The sequence below is a fragment of the Pagrus pagrus genome (genome assembly GCF_965226575.1).
Source record: "Pagrus pagrus genome assembly, chromosome: 16".
Classification (NCBI taxonomy): Eukaryota; Metazoa; Chordata; class Actinopteri; order Spariformes; family Sparidae; genus Pagrus; species Pagrus pagrus.
Genome location: NC_140200.1, coordinates 29,876,142 through 29,893,226, shown reverse-complemented (window position 1 = coordinate 29,893,226; position 17,085 = coordinate 29,876,142). Strand labels below are relative to the sequence as shown.

Here is a 17,085-nt window from a genome sequence, read left to right as displayed (position 1 = left end):
TGCTGCATGTGACTTGACTCGAATTTCAAGTCAAGAGGGTTAAGTCCAAGTAGAGTCTCAAGTCTTTGCTCTCAAGTCCAAGTAGAGTATCAAGTCCCAAGCAAGTCCAAGTCTTTTTTTGATTTGATCAAGCGAGTCATAAGTCATCAAAATCGGGACTCGAGTCCAAGTCAAGTCTAAAGTCTCGAGTCCAAGTCCACACCTCTGTCATTCACTACATTAGACTACAGAAGCAGCTGCTGTGCATAGAGATGATGAAGCATGTTGATGGTCAGTGTTGCTTTAATACACCTGTTGTTTCACCTGCCTGCACGTATAGTAAAGTTCTTTGTTTATATCTTCACATATCTTTGTCCTTGTTCAGTGTTATGCATGTTCTCTACTTCTTTCTATTTCTACATGAAGTGCTTACAGTTTTTGTCTTTGCTGTCAGTTACACACACTTTAACACACAGTCACATTGCTTGTATGTGTACATTTGCTTGGTTAATAAAGCTGATGAGTGATTCAATAGTCAAACAGAAGTAGTCCCTAGTCGATGCACTGCTTCCTGTGTGAGTCATGTTTGTTGAAGTCTTTTGAGACCAGTTATTAGGAATGAGAGACTTCTGTATTAAAACAAATTCACCTATATATTTGTGACTTTCTTATTTTCTCTTCTCTTTCAGATGTACAGTATGCCTTCAGTAGTAACCAGTGAGCCACAGACAGGAAGTCAGAAAATGTTGGTTTGTGATTTGCTGACAGTAACACAATCACAGGATGATGCCGTCTTTGTCCATGACACCATAATAACAAGCTGCATGCAACTGTGCAAAAATATATAGAAGCATTATTATTACGGATGCATTCACATGTAAATGTGTTCACTATTTTAGTTTGACACACTCTTCTGTTGTAGGTGATGCTGTTAGGTCTTTTATAACAATTCGTCACAGTTTATAAGATGTTCATGTGTTCGTCTGTAAGATCTAAATAAATAAATGGAGTAAAAGTACATCAGAGTCACAGGACATACTCACAGTACACCACCAGGTACTCAGCTGCCTGAACAAAGGGCCCATATTAACTTAGAGGTCAACATCTGAAAACTCATTCTGTGTTTTTGCAGACGGTCAGGGCCGTCACCTCTTCACCCTTATTTAAACATGTTTGTCACATCATTTTAAATGTCATCACAGAGGAGACCTGACTTCATCCAGTGTGCTACAGCCTGATCGCAGTTTACCTCACAGCGCCTCTCAGTGGTCAGAACAGCCTACTGCAAAGATCTGACTGAGTCTCCTCATAGAATACAGCTTTGTACCATACAAATATTATGTTACACCTGCTTCAGACTGACAACAACAGACTGACAACAACAGACAGGCTGCTGATGTTCTCTCAACTGAACACTTTGACTGATTATTATAACGACAGCTCAGGAACATTGGACCATGAGAGCACACTTCTTGCAGACTTTGGGATTTTATGAGTGTAACCAAAAGGCACAGGCAGGCCTGAGCTCACATGTATTATTGATCAGCAGAGTAATGTGATCAGACACTCATCAAAGTTACATGAGTCAGTCCAGGTGGCAGTGTGTGTGTGTGTGTGTGATGCTGTGTGTACTGATCTCCTCCCCCACACTGAGCATGAACAGGACAGGCAGCATGCATTATTTGCATTAGACAGCTCCATGGTGATCCTGTCTGTGTACACACACACACACACACACACACACACACACCACTTATAATCAGCAGGTGATGAGGGGGAGGGCTCATGGTCACAGATTCTGGTGATTCGCAGTAACATCAAAACAAAGCAGAGTGATCCAGCTGATTTCAGCTGCCCAGCTGTTTGTACGGAGTGTGGTTGGATGAGGTGTGGCACTGTGCAGGTGTGCAGCAGACGACACGCAGCACAGCCCCGACACCACCTGAGAGGAGACCCACCCAGCACCATCTGCTATCACTGAGAGGAGACCCACCCAGCACCACCTGCTGTCACTGAGAGGAGACCCACCCAGCACCACCTGCTGTCACTGAGACGACACCCATCTGGCACCACTGGTAAGTTCCTTGAAGCAAACTCTCCACAGCCTGTCAGGAATGAGTCAAGCTTCTAGTAGAATGAGATTGTAACTGTTAGCTGATATGTCATGATCTGTCATCACGACGTCAAACTCTTTAAACGTCGGCTGCTTCAGAGTCATTGTTGATAATATAGTTTTTAGAATATTCTGTTTATGATCTACAGGCCATCTTAATAAAACATCAACACCAGAAATCTTTGTTTCATTAGACAAAATAATTCATATGATTAATGATGATGTGAAGATTAATCTTGGAGCAATACTGCTTTAAAGGCTGTTGAGCAGCATTCAGCCTAACATGCTCTGAGACAATTTTATTGAGACTCAGTATCATTGACTGTGACACACACAGGAATATTATTGGACCATCAACACCACCTTTCATATAACCAGCCTGCCAGGCCTGGACAGATTCTGTCACCTGATAAGATGGAACCTGGAAACATTTTGACACAATGGCGTCACAATAAAGGACATGTGATAAAGTATCAAACAGTCCATCTGTACATCCTGGTCCTGTCACACAGTCTGATGGGTTTTTACTTTGCACTCAGCAGAACTGGTCTCACTGTGTACTGAACAAGCAGCTGCCCTGGAGCCTGCAGCGATCATTTGCATCTGAAGGCGGTCCATCACTACGAGCTGACTTCAGGTTACTTTATTTGTATGCAGGCAGATCTGGTTTCCAGTAGAGGACAAGGCATCCATTGTTTTATTATTATTTACAGATATTACAATCACAGCAGCGATCAAAACTGTTGAACTTTAAAACAGATAGCGTTGAGGCGTTACTGTAGAGGCCCTGAGGGACAAGTGAGAACATGTATTTTTTCATGGTGATCCAAGTCTGATCTAAATTGTTTTCTCTCCTATGTTTATGAAGTGTTTTGTCCCTTTTTTTTTCCATCTGTGAAAACATGTGAAATTATCTTTTTCATTTGTTTTCTTTTCCGTGAAAAAAAGTTTGTCTGTTTTTGTTCTTACTCAGTTCCACAAATGGTACTCCAGTTATCAGGTCATAAACACAGGAGAGAACATAATTCAGATCAGACTTAGAAAATGGATCACCATGAAAACATCTCATTTGCCCCTCAGGGCTTCTGTACATTACAGACCGTCAGTGGAAAGATGCTGAGTCAACACAGTTTGATGGAACAATAGTACAAATGTTGAGTATTTTTATTAAGGAGAAGAGAACGCAGGGTTGGGTGAGCTGGATATAAGGACAGAGAGCACTTCTGGGTGGAACCTTGGGCAGTGTAGCGAAGGTGCTTAAGGTTCAGACAGAACCAGATGAGCTCCTCCACCCAGCGCCTGTGAGACTATAGTCTAACCTTCCACCTAAGGAGTGTCTGACGTCTAGCAAGCGAGGTAGAGAACGCTACAGCCTCCGTCTGATGAGCTGTTATTGATGTCACCTGGTGGACTACACCAAACAGCACAGTCAGTGGGTTAGGATCCATATTATACATGTATGAGAAGTTTTAAATATCAGTTTGACACTGATATTTAAAACTTCTCATACATGGGGTTAGCTAGTTTGGGACATAACAGAATGTGACGAGCTGAGCCCTGACTACACCTGATGCAGGTTGGGTCTAATCCAGGGTAGACAGATGTGACCTATGCTGGACCTGAAAATGAAACAACCCATGTCTCACATGTAACTTATATCAGATACAGTGATTCCCGACTCACTGCCTTTGTCTCACTTAGTGAATATGTGATGGGGAGGCGACACCAGACCACCGCCAGAGAGGCATCACTAGACCTCAGACAGACATAATAAAACATAACAGAGGCCCTCATGGCTCCACTGATCAGGACCAAAGGCCACTACAGTAAATAATAACATGACACACTTACAATCTTGATTTGTTTTCTGGAGCCTGATCCTCACCTCTGCCCTTCACCTGAACATTCTGTTCACCTGAAAACCTGTTATGGGCTCCGGTATGTTGGTCCCCCTGAAGAAGCTGTCAGACCCCAGTTCACACACACACACGCACAGAGAGAGAGAGACACAGACACACACACGCATTCACTTTACATTACACATGCTGCCTCTGTCAAATCTAAATCTGTTTAGTTATATTCATAATGTCTATGAATGGAAATCAGTGGCTCTCAGACAGCTGGCCACCGCTAATGTGTGTGTAAAATCTGTCATGTTCAGTAAAAGGTCAGAACACACTGAACTTCTCTGAGACATCTGCTGTGCTGTGATCTGTTGGTTTGTTCCCTGACAGCACACTCAGAGGAAGATGAACTGGGGCTTCTTGGAGAACGTTCTCAGTGGGGTGAACAAGTACTCAACTGTGATCGGGCGCATCTGGCTGTCTGTGGTCTTCCTCTTCAGGATCCTGGTGTATGTGGCGGCAGCCGAGCAGGTGTGGAAGGATGAGCAGAAGGATTTTGTATGCAACACCGAGCAGCCCGGCTGTGAGAACGCCTGCTTCGACCACTTCTTTCCCATCTCGCAGGTGCGCCTCTGGGCTCTGCAGCTGATCATGGTGTCCACCCCGTCCCTGCTGGTGGCCCTGCATGTGGCCTACAGAGAGCACCGGGAGGCCAAATACAAGAAGAAACTGTACAAGGACAAAAGGAGCATTGATGGAGGTCTGTTCTGCACCTACACCGTCAGCCTGGTATTCAAGACAGCCTTCGAGGTGGGCTCCCTGCTCGCTTTCTACTTCTTGTACGACGGCTTTGGGGTGCCAATACTGCTCCGCTGCAGCCAGAGTCCCTGTCCCAACACTGTGGACTGTTACATCAGCAAAGCCACAGAGAAGAAGATCTTCCTCTACATCATGGGCTGCACCTCCATCCTGTGTATCGCTCTCAATGTGCTGGAGCTCATGTACATTGTATGGAAGCAGCTGTGGAAATGTTTCAGGAGGCGCTACATTCCTGTGAAAGACAAGTCTTTCAGCCATGACCAGCCACCTGTTTCCATTGTCAACACATTTGTATCTGCCGAGGCCACAGTCAACAGAGAGGACAGCAACACACAACCTGCATCCACAGCTGAAAACCAGCCTGGCCAGTCCTAGAGGACTCATATTCACAGCTCCACATGAAACCACAGGAAAACCTGCCTTACCTGACAAACCACCATGACACAGATCACAGTGGCACCTTTTACAACTGGTGCTGTAAAAAGAAGGAATAGATTTCATGGAACAATTTTAGGCCTGAATTGAGAAAAGCTGACGAGTCATGTATGAGTGTGAACAGACTGCAGTTACAGATGTTAATGACCAGTCAAATTACTCCTGACAGATATGTGATACACTCCTGACACGATGAAGTCTGCAGTTTAGAATTCAATTTAGCTGGAAACATGAGACAGACTGTCTCCTCTGAAGAAGCGCCAACTGTTCCCTTTTCTGCTGAATGTACACGATCTCATCATCAGGGCACACTGATGCCTGTGAAAACCTTCTGTGGCTCTGGAGTAGCCTTGTCAAGTCATAGATAATAACCCTGATGATGTCATAGTGATGTCATGGCTTAGAAACTACACATTTTTAATGCTACTCTTTTCGTCTGTTACTGTATTTACTATGGAGCGTCTAATCAAAGATGCTACCAAGTTGCATTTTGGAAAATGTAGGCTCCAGTGTAGAGACTAGGATACGTTCGCCTCTGTTGCTTCAATTTTGAACATTGTTTTAAAAAATAAGTTGTCTTAAGAGTCCACAAACATTTTGGAAGTGCAGTACTAATTTGATTTGAGGTGCAATATGTAAGAATTGGTCACTTTTGAACAATTGGTCAATCCATATTCACAACAGACAGGGGGCAGCATATCACCAGAGCAACTGTTAACAACTGCCAACTATAGCTGTCCTTAGCTAGTTAGTTCAGTTAGCTGTGCAGCTCGCGATCCAGGTCGGGAGCTCAGAGTACTGGGGGAGTGTTGATGTTTACACAGCTGGCACAGGAGCTTTGAAACCAGGCCAGCTGGGGCTAGCTGGTTAGCATGCTAAACATTGCAACACAATACTAACTGCTGATATCAATTTGAATTTTGACTGCTTAGAAATCATGACTCAAGAATGCATTACTTGTCTTCAATGCAGTAATAGGTAGTCAATTTAAACTGTTTTGTGTAAACTTACCAGCCACAGCAGTAAAAGCATCCATACTAAAACTAAACATGAAGAACTACAGTATGTCACCATCAGACTGACTCAGGCTCCCACCAGCTGTACAAACAGGCAGATGGATCAGTGTATGAAGTAGCCATGTTCTGGTATGGTTCTAGAGTTTGTTTCATGTGGCGACACTGACTGGATGAACTTTCTTCATTGGATTTTGTCTAAAGCAATATTTAGCACTGATCACTTATTTGTGTATGATATAATGAAAGGTTGTTTTTTAAATGATAAGCATAAAGAGTAATATTTATATTTAGAACTGTGACTGTTAAATGTCATTCATATTCATTGGATACTTTTGTACTGCTTGTGAAAATGTTCACTCCAATAATAGATTAATAAAAAACAGCTTCAACATAAATTGCTCTTCTTTCAAACACGCAGTGACCTGACAACTATAAAGCAGAGAATCTCTGGATGATGTTGTTCATCTCCAGAACCGCTCATCTGATCCAGGACCCAAAGAAGTGCTATGTCACAATTGGGCTCAATTCTGACTCGCAATATTAATACATTTGCACCTGGATCTGTAAATGCCTCAGTCACCAGATAATCTGGGCCCAACAGCATGTTCTGACAGAGCACTACACTAGTTTACATACAGCACACCGACCTCTCTCAGTGGGAGTAGAACAGAAATGCATTTTCCTCAACTTCTAGTCTTAAAGCGAAGCACCAAGTGGAGCAAATTAACTCGAAAAAAACTTAATGAACAGGGCATTATATAATTTCTTATAAAAATTTCTATAAAATAAATATTTAATACAAGAAACTCGTCTAGTGGTTCTAGCTCATTTATTGGGAATAATTGAAGAACTTCCACAAAATCATTTTCCATTCAGGGTGCATGCAGCAACTCCAAACCTCCTTACCTGCAGTGTAATCGAGCAAAATGTCAAATGATGAAAAACAAGTCAGATTGGTTGTAAAAAAGCCGTTCTTTTAATAGTAAGACTGCTGGTGGCAGTGAGTGATTTCAAACTATATACACAACACACAATAATCAACAACGTCTTCAAATCACAAACTACACAACAAAACATTCTATTTCAAAGTCCATTTGTCCCACAGGGATGATTAAGACACCACAGGCTGATGTCATACTTCAATTATTAGCAAAATTTTCACATAACTTTTTAGTTCATAAATAAAAACATGCTATACACTATTCTATAAAAAAAGACAAAAACTTTACAGACAATATTACAGTATAGTTCAAAACAACTTTTTTTTCTTTTTGTTTTTTAAATAACAGGATGTGTAAAAAACATTTTGTATGTAGGGCACCAGTCTGCAGCAGATTTTACTCATTCTAGTCCTGAGATTCTGCCTTTCAACAACAAAAAAGACACGTTACTCAGATTTTTCCAGTACCACTGTGGGCCGCATGTCCTGCAGCTGTCTCAACATGAGGTGGGTGACACCTGAAAAGGCCCGGTCTATAATTATTCTAACCTTACTAAGTGATTTCAAATTCTGACGGTTGCTGAACCTGACACAGGTGTCTTTGGTGTTCAAAGGGTAGGGTTTTCTCCATGTTTCTGGTACATCAACGGTCCTCGTCAAGGGATGTTCACATTTATTTGACTGTTCCAGGAACTTTAAGAAAGACATTTCAAAGCCCATTGGTTTAAAAGAAGCCAGTGGAGCAGTCTGCTCGGTCACCTCCTCCTGGATTATTGCAGGGCAAGAAGAGTCCGATTCATCGTCCTTGCTGTAAACTATGTCCGTCTTGGTCGTTCGAGGAATTTTCTTGCGTTTCACAATTTTTTCGATCAGTTTCCTGGGACGACCTCGCTTGCGTTTGAGCACTACAGAGCTGTCAGAACTTTCATCATTAGACAACTTGCTATCAAACAATGCCGGGGGAATCCCTGCTGTGGTCCTTTTGCGCAGGATTGGCTTGGAGTATCCGTATTCCCCCCCTCCTTCCTGGCTGGTGTCTGCTGCCAGCTCGTTGTCTGACAGGTCAGAGGTGTTGTCTGATTTGGAGTCATCACTCCTGATGGAGCGACACTTCTGCCTGGGGAACTTTTTGCAGAATATGAAATGACTCCTTTGCTGTTCCAGGTACTTCTCCGACAGCCCGTGTCCCATGTAATGTTTTAATATGCTCCTCTCTGACTTCATGACTGAATCACACCCTTTGATCATACAGGGGTATTGTAGAGGGAATTTTTTAGTGCACATGGAGGATGCCTCCACTTTAGATTTCAGCGAGGGTTTTCCATATTTAGTCCAGTGGTTAGTTTTTGCCTTGCCAACTCTTTTTGTGTCATTTCCTCTCTGTAGGATCTTTTTATTGCTCTCGATGTTTTCCTTGCCATTACTCGTCTTGGTAATTGGGTAAAGCACAGTCTTAGAGCTCTGTTTCATCGCCTCTTCTTTTGTCCGCTGACTCCTCATCTTGGGCTGATACAGGTCCTGATGCTTTTTCATGACATGTCTCAGCATATTTGACTTTGTGGCATATGAACGGTCACAGCCTTCAATTTCACACTTGAACGTGCCGTTTAATTGTTCAGGTTTGGCCAGCTTTATGTCTTTATGCTGTTCTTTGACATGTCCTATATATTTCCAGAAAGCAGTGAAGGATGCTGTGCATCCTTTGTGGCCACAAACAAATTTGCCAAGCTTGATGCAGGACAAGAGATTCCCAACTTTATCAAGACTGAATTCATGCAGCTGAAGATAATGCTGCAAGAGGTTTGGAACTTCTTGGAAAACTCGGGAGCAGTCTTTGACTTGGCATCTGAATTCAGAAATTTGGGTGATCTCTGCCTCTGGATCGTCCTCATCATGGTTTATGACTTCATCCAATCCCTCACTCTGGTCCTGCTCTTTGTTCACTTCCAGTGCTGACAGAGCAGACTGGTGAACAGCCCTATAATGGAGGATCAGATTGTGCTGGATGGTGAAGGCTGCCACACAGCCCTGATGAACGCAGCGATATGGTCTGTATGGACTCGTAGCTTCACCTGAGCTGGGCTTCCTCTCCTTAGTCTTCTTTGAGATCTCTATGCTTGGCTTCACTATCGGTTGCCTATTGATAGCAGCATGTTTGTTGAGAGAGGGAGGCCCATTATCCTGAGGCATGGCACTTTGCAAAGCCTGAATGACTGTGTAACGACTGTCATCTTGAAAATTCTGATTAGTTGTGTCCACGTTGGTACGTGGTACAAATGCCTCAGATGGGCAGAAATGTTTTGCTGCGTCTTGAGATGAATACAGATCTGTTGATGAATGAGCAACCATTGTGCTTTGAGCTGCTTTGACCTGCTTCTGTATGGCAGCAAACGCAGCAGCTTTGGCCTCTCTGCGCTTCATATCCAGATCTGCTATTTCTTTAGCCGATAATTTGTGAGCTGACTGATAGTGAACGCGGAGGTTTGAGTTTCGAGTGAATGCTTTGCTACATTTTTGACACTTGAAAGGAGCATATTGGCCGTACCTTTTTTTAACTACATTCACCATCTCAAGTGTGTAGCTGTGAGTTTTGGAGAGGTGTTTCCAAAGAGCTTCACATGACATGGAACTAAATGTGCAGTTTTCATTCTCACAAGCATACGGTTTGACAAAGTTTGACGACACTGGGCTGCGTACATCCACCTTTGCTGATACTGTCTGGCTGTTCATAGTATTGCTACTTTGTTTGATGGAAGCTGACATCTGATCAGATATTTCTCTGACCAAGTCAAGCCTTTCAAATGCACTTTGAATTTCTGTCATCCACTGTTGCTGGCTGGCAGATAACTGAGTGGGCTCAGGATCAGCATCATTTGGCCCAACCCCTGTGGGGCTCAGTACCTCCTGCTGCGGTGTGGAGGTCTCTCTGAAACAAGTAAAGCTCTGTGTGTTCAGAAGTTGTTTCATGTCACCAGAGGTTGCTGGGATGATTGCAGAGTTTTCTTGAATGACTTGTCCTTCGGTTCCTGAGTCACTTTTTGCATCACAAGACATTTGATGAAGTCCAGAATTATTGGGAGGACTGCACACTGGGCCAAAAGTCATGGGATTCTGTGAACTGGCATTGGGGTCGGTGTTGCCTGAATGACACAAGATGTTTCTACGTTGAGAGCCAGCTAAAATCTGCTCCCGTAGTCTCTTTTTAATATCTTGTTCACTTGTCTTTCTTTGTGTCTCAGCCTGCTTGCCACTTGTTGATGGACTAAGTTGAATATCAGGTAACAGTGTTTGCATCACTTGGTTTGAATCTGTATCTGGTGTCTGAATGGTCGTCTCAGAGCGATACCCTTCATTGTGGTTTGTGGGAACACTTCCAGGAACAGCAGAGGATGGGTTTTCTGGGAGACTTTGAGAAAGAAGTGGATCAGGGAATTCACTTCCAGCAAAAGTATCAACACCTAGCTGAGGATAATGGGCTGTACTATACGAGTTGTTCTCAAGCTTCAGCTGGACATTTTCTGTATGCTGTATGACTGAGCTTCCTAGCAAACGTTCACTGGCTCCATAAGAGTTTTGGAACAATGGCTGGGCAGCCGGTGTATGCACAAAGAGATCAGACATGTTAGATTCAGTCATGATTTGTTTAAGAATGTCATCGTTTGACTCGCCATTCCCATATACGCGCAGATTATCTTGTGGATAATTAGGAGCGGGGTATTCTTTTGCGGCCGTTGAACCATTTGTCACTGACTGGCGAGGCTTCTCCTGATACACAGCAGCAGGATTATAAGGTATCTGTGGCTGAGTGGTACCAACTGTTTGCTCTGAATTGAGAAGGTCAAGAAATGATGCTGGCAGGTCTGTGTTCAGTTCAGACTCATCATATGGTTTACAGATTGCACGCTTGGACAGATGGCCTCCCAGGGATTTGGGACTATTAAATTGTCTAAAACACCTGCAACAAACAAATTTGCCATCCCTAAGAATAGCTGGCCATTTGGTCCTTTTGTTTCTTTTAGCCCGTGTTGGATTTTCAGAAGCACTGTCAGAGACGACTGGGCCATTCTGAGGTTGGTTGATACAGTTTTTTTGGCTTGCACTGTCTGGAGAGGGAATTTGCATTGATTTTGTTTTTTCTGGGGCCCTGGAGCCAGACACTAAACTGCTTTGCATCTGTGATGTATATGGCTGAAGGTGGTCTTCTGCTCGTTGTGACACTTCCTTAGCACCAGCCATGTATGAGGGCAACACTGACTGGGACCCATTTTCTGTAACTGGCGACTGTAAAGACTCTGCCGTGCTGTTCATTCTCGTCGCCATCATAGAGGAAGACGGGACACTGAGTGGCAGAGCAGCACTGGTGGAATCAACTTGTGGCATTGCCCGCATGTTGGATGGATAGACTTGGGAAGAGCCACAGATTTGATTTTGTTCACTTCCAAGGGCTGAGGTCCAGTTTTGGGTGCCTAGATTTGTATCACTTCCTAGCTGAGAGAGAACAATGGGATTTAAAACATTTTCCATCACAAGGGAAGCATCCTGGTTCAGGGCAGATGAGGACTGGGGGTGTAGAGCAGTATGCTTTGTGCTTGTACCCATATAAGTATAAGGAGGGGACTGGATAACATTTTGCCTCTGAACTCCATGAAGTGGTACTCTGCTGTCCTTCTGGTGCTGCAGTGAGGCATTTGAACCGAGATGTCCAACAGATGACGTGCTCGGGGCCGAGGCGTAGGTCATCTTGATCTTAGTTCGAGCAACTTTCCATTGCTCATAGAAATCTGGATGAACCGTTTTCATGTGCTTGGCAACACTTCTGCAAGAGCTGTAGTCCCTTGTACAAGTTTCAAATGCACATTGATATCGCTCTCTCTGTCCTGGAAGAGGGCCAGCGCTAGTCGAGGATGTCACAGAGTTGTCTGGTCTGTTCCTATTGAGTGGCTGTGGGGTTACTGATGGAGGAAGTGGTTGTGACATTGCTGGTTCTGTGGAGTTCTGGAGTGGTGATGCTGTTAGCAGGTTGCTGCTACACATTGGCCCTTGCTGCACTGGCAAAGGTAAGTTGCAGTCAGAATTGTAACTCATTGATCCAGCATTTACATCACAGAGGAACATCTGTGGCTGGCCTCGTGGGACATCTGCATTATAGTCATGTGACACGTTGTCTAAATTAGCTTCACATGGACGTACCGTTTGATTCTGTTGGGGTGGTCTCGTATAATCACAACGATCTCTGTGTCTGTTAGTATCAGACAAGGGGGGATTCATAGGTTGAATCACAGAGTTATTTAAACTTGGTGTGTGACTGGTTGAGAAGGGCGTGTTTTGTGGTTCATGTTTGACACTGTACCCACCTACTGTTTCCGCAGGTGCTTGTGATGATTTCTGCACACCCTCCAAGGGCACTGGCAGCCTTCCATTCCAGTTTTCTTGGGAGTTCTCTTGTTTACTTGGAGTGTGATTGATAAGCATTTGTTCAATGAGTGAAGGGCCAGGCTGCATATTTTGTGAGATGTGTTCAGAAGATGACCTTTTCTCTTCCTGGGTGGCATGCTTCTCCAGATGTAAATCAAGCTGTTGTTGTGAATGGAATACCTTTCCACAATCCACAACTTTGCAGGTGAAAGTTTTGTAATGCTGTGCCTCATGGTCGTAGAGTTTGAAGGCCTCATTGAAAATCTTTCCACATTTTGGAAACATGCATCTAGCCTTAAAAACAGAATGTGTTTTCCTGTGTAGAAGTAGCTCAGTGTTGGACAGGAAACTTGCCTTACAGTTCAGCTGAATACAGATGTAAGGCTTCACACCACAGTGGACCTGTAAATGATCATTTAGATGAGTGACATTAACAAAGTGGCGGCGACAGTACTGGCAAACTACCTTTTTGCTCTGGATTTCAAGGAAAGTCTTCGCTTCCTCGTCATCCCCATGAGCTTTAACATGTGCAACAAGATTTTTGAAAAATTTGAAGCTCCTTCTACATTTTCCAACAGGGCACACATTGTCTTCACTATTGTCTGTCTTACACCTGGACGCTGTGGCCTGAACATTACGAATTAACCCAGCATTCTGCCCGTGGGAATCAGCATTTTCATAAAGTTCATTTTCTGTCTTTGCCTTCAATGCTGCGATTACAGGGGCAGCTGTATTAGGATCAGACAATTTCTTGTTTGTTTTCATGGCAGTCAGTCTTTCCTTGCACGACTGTTTAACATGTAATGTCACGTGGGGAATCAAGGCTTCTTTTGAAGTAAAGGTTTGGGCACATATCGGGCAGCTGTATACACCACCGCTCAGATGAGTTTGTGCATGGCGCACAATCCTGTGGCCAAGAAACTCCTTGTCACACAGCACACAGTACTGCATGTATGCCTGCCAGTTTCTAAACCTAGCAGATATGAAACCTCTCTCTCTCAGTTTCTTCATTTCTCTGTTTTTCTGTCTCTTGTCAGTGACATCTTTTAGTTCATAGGTGCCGCTGATTAAGTGTTCTGGGATATTCTTAAACCCATCCTGACTGAGGAAGTCTTCCTCTTCTTCGGGGTCCTCAGTATCATTTAGCAAGTCGATGGAAGATACTATTGAAGCTTCTTCACCCATTAGAGCTAAACAATGTCGCTTTAGTGTTTTCCAATCCCAGAACTCTGGGTCAAAAGGCCACTGGATTTTAAAAACCAGCAGGAGCTCGCAGCGTAGTGAGTTGGGAACAGGCATACTCTCCTCCTCCAGTTTTTGATCTGGTTCGTTGTAAAGAGTCTCCACAGCATAGTATGAATCCACGGTGGGCTCCAAGAGAAACTCTGTCAGCTGGCAGGCTCGTTTCACTTCCAGGTCAGTGGGAAGTAAACAGGAAATAGTTTTACACACAGTGGCCTTGAGGCTTCCATCATCTGATGCCATCCGAAGAGCCCTTATGCACATTTCAATGCACACTGGCAATCCAACGCTGTCCATCTATGAAAAAAAGGAAGTCAAAGAATTTAAAGCTGCCCAACACAATTATTCTGAAACTCACAATTAATCACGCAAATTAATTTTTTGTAAGACAGAAAAACACTTTAAAAGAAATTCTTACTTAAATAATAAAGTGAAACATTACCAAAACACTACTCTGATCATAATTGTTATTGTTTCATGCATTACAAACATACACATCTCACGTTTTAATGTATTTTAAGGAGAACTATACCCTGAAACAAAAACTCAACCACTGTAGACCAGAGAGGTTTCTAAAGGTACAATGTTCTCTGTGGGTAGCAGCTGGAGTCTGCTTCATCCAACTAAAATTCACAAGAGAAAGGGGAGAAGATAACTTTTGTTTGACTAAACCACTGCAGCTCACTGTTTACTGACCTCTGATTGGATGACCTTGATGAGGAACAGGATGTGGTACACGGTTTTGGAAAGTAAGGACATCTGGCGACATCTGTTGAGGAAGGCCTGCTCTGATGGTTCTAATCGCTTCAGCAGCTTGCTCCAAAACAAAGTGAGCTCCCTGAGTGGAAACAAAAGTCATTGGTCATTTTCTGTTCAATGTCTTAGCCTATATTGACAATCAGCCTCTCAATGTATCCATTCATTAACACAGAAGGAAACAAAAGAGTAACAGAAGAGTTTTATCAACCACCGATTGTGCAACACTTCATATTGATTTTGTGCTCCGTCGGTTCATTTGGCCTGAATGAACATTTGCAGGCCAATTCTGCATTAAACTTAAACATAATGTTCTTTATCAGTATGATTGTCTTCACTTAAGCACCATATCATATTTTACCTGGAAAGCACAGAGTTACAACTTTTTAACACTTATAATATATAAATATTTGTGAGTGGGATAAACATACAGCCTAATTAATATCATTTAAAGAAGTGTTTTTTGGGGTTAGGGTTACCCTCCCTCTAAACAAGGAAACCCTATATAGATGCATCAGATGGGGAGGCTTGTGTTCTCTTACCAAGCACAGTATGTATCTCCCTGGAGAAGCTGTCGGGTCAGGAAGGCCGAGCATAAGGTAAGAGCTGCCCTCTCATCTCCATCCGACTCCAGGTTGCAGATCATCTCTAAAGCATCGCGGCAGTCCTCCTTTGAAAGCTTCACAAAAACAACAGACACTTGAGGAAAAACCCACAACAATTAATGGACACCATATATGCCTCCAATAGACTCACAAAATGTGTTAACGTTTGGTCTGCCATCTTGTGGATGAGGAATGTATTACAGTCAAAGGTACACAAAATACAGACACAGTAGAAAGTATTTCACAGATAGAGAAGTAAGGCCTGCAGTAACATGCACAACACCATTCAGTTATCAAAAGGGTAATTTCAGGACAGTTATATTAAGTCTCAAAAGTTTGGGTTCACTTAGAAGTTTCTGTTTTTGAAAGACAAGTACAATTGTTTCAATTAAAAAACCATTAAACCAGGGGTTCTCAATTATTTTCTGTCATGCCCCCCCTAGAGGACAGACATTTTTTCATGCCCCCCTTGAATTGAAATACTATTGAGAACCAGATAATATGTATTTATTTATCTGTATAAACCACTGTATGAGTTGCTGGCATCCGCATTCTGCATACAATCACCTGATTATCAAAATAGATTAAAAAAATGAGTCGAGTTAACATCTGCATTAAAACAATTTCCAAGTTTAGTTTATTAACCCCATTTATGTAACATTTAAACAAGAATGTGTGATTCTCAAAACAGAGAAAAAAGCGCAAATGATTCACTGGGATTTGCATTTTTATAGACTTAACACAGTAACATTCAAAACTTTAAAGTGTAAACATTGGTCACTTGTCAGCTTCATCAGCTTATTCCTTATCAAAAAGGACTTTTTAATTTTTTTTGTGCAAAACTGGCAACAATATCGTTTTTTTAAAACTTTATTTTACTTTAACTTTATTTTGTTTACTGATGCCGCACTTACAAAATGTTAATCTAAACATGTACACACTTATCATCATATGGATGCAGTTATAATGTGTTGTGATTGGGATCCTGACCCACCAAACATCCTGGAAAATGACAAAGTTTTTCTCTTAATTACATAATCACCATCAGTGAAGCTGTTTTTCGGCCTGAAATGTGACGAAGAGTCGATAGGACCTACAGGCTGACAGACACTTCTCCACATATAACTGCTGTATTTTTTTCCTCATAAGTTGCCAAAGACACGACCAGTTACCACGTTACTGTTGTTTGATCCTGTAACGTTGCTTTGTGGGACATTTCTCTATATTTTATTGAGTGTTGGACCTGTTTAGCTATCACACAGTGAACACCATCAGATCGACACCCCGCCACTCCCCGCCGCCAGCTTATCTGCTCACACTGGTTCGGTTCGCCAATACTGTGCCTCTGATACCTCCGGAGAAGCATCAGAGGCGGAGGGAAATTTCACCCCTTGCCGCATCTGAAACTTTCACACAGAGGCGGATGCGGAGAATTGGCGCAGGATCCCCGCATGCAAACAGCAGTGTGAATGGGGCTACCGATAATGAAAGTGAAAAATTAAAATGAAATGAAAGTCCTGCCCTGCCTCTCACGCCCCCCCTGACACCTCACCATTTGAGAAGTACTGCATTAAACTGATACAGAAATACAGTCCGGACATTACTAATGATGTAATTGACACTTGACAAGCTTTTTATGAAATCTCTACATTTTCAGCAACAATCACTCCTGTAGCCCAATGGCACATGGTGTTAAAAGGCTAATGATCATTAGAAAACCCTTTATTATTATGATAGACTGGCCATTAAAAATGAAAAGATTAATATAGGCAAAAGAACACAGACACTTTTTCCTCCTTCCTCTGTCCAGTGTCTATGGACAGACAGATCTAAGTTTGAGGTGTTGGGATCAAACATTTGTAAGATAGAACAAATAAAAAAGATGCTGGAGGAGTGACTCCATCTGTCAGCATGATGGATG

General features: G+C 42.8%; 2 protein-coding genes across 2 annotated transcripts in view; one reads left to right on the top strand and one right to left on the bottom strand.

Annotated features, from left to right (window-relative positions):
• Positions 1-1,906: 1,906 nt before the first annotated feature.
• Positions 1,907-5,130, top strand: gjb7 (gap junction protein beta 7; the record flags this gene model as incomplete). The annotated part of the gene is made up of 2 exons (XM_084377511.1): positions 1,907-2,054; positions 4,327-5,130. The coding sequence occupies exon 2, from the start codon at positions 4,342-4,344 to the stop codon at positions 5,128-5,130; it is 789 nt and encodes a 262-aa protein (XP_084233637.1). The 5' UTR covers positions 1,907-2,054; positions 4,327-4,341.
• Positions 5,131-7,159: 2,029 nt separating this feature from the next.
• Positions 7,160-17,085, bottom strand: part of znf292b (zinc finger protein 292b) — a 33,159-nt gene continuing 23,233 nt past the window's right edge. Inside the window, exons 6-8 of the mRNA XM_084376997.1 lie at positions 15,102-15,238; positions 14,500-14,641; positions 7,160-14,100 (exon numbers count right to left, since the gene is read on the bottom strand). Of these exons, the coding sequence (XP_084233123.1) occupies positions 7,594-14,100; positions 14,500-14,641; positions 15,102-15,238 (6,786 nt within the window). The 3' untranslated portion in view covers positions 7,160-7,593. The remainder of the gene's footprint in view (positions 14,101-14,499; positions 14,642-15,101; positions 15,239-17,085) is intronic.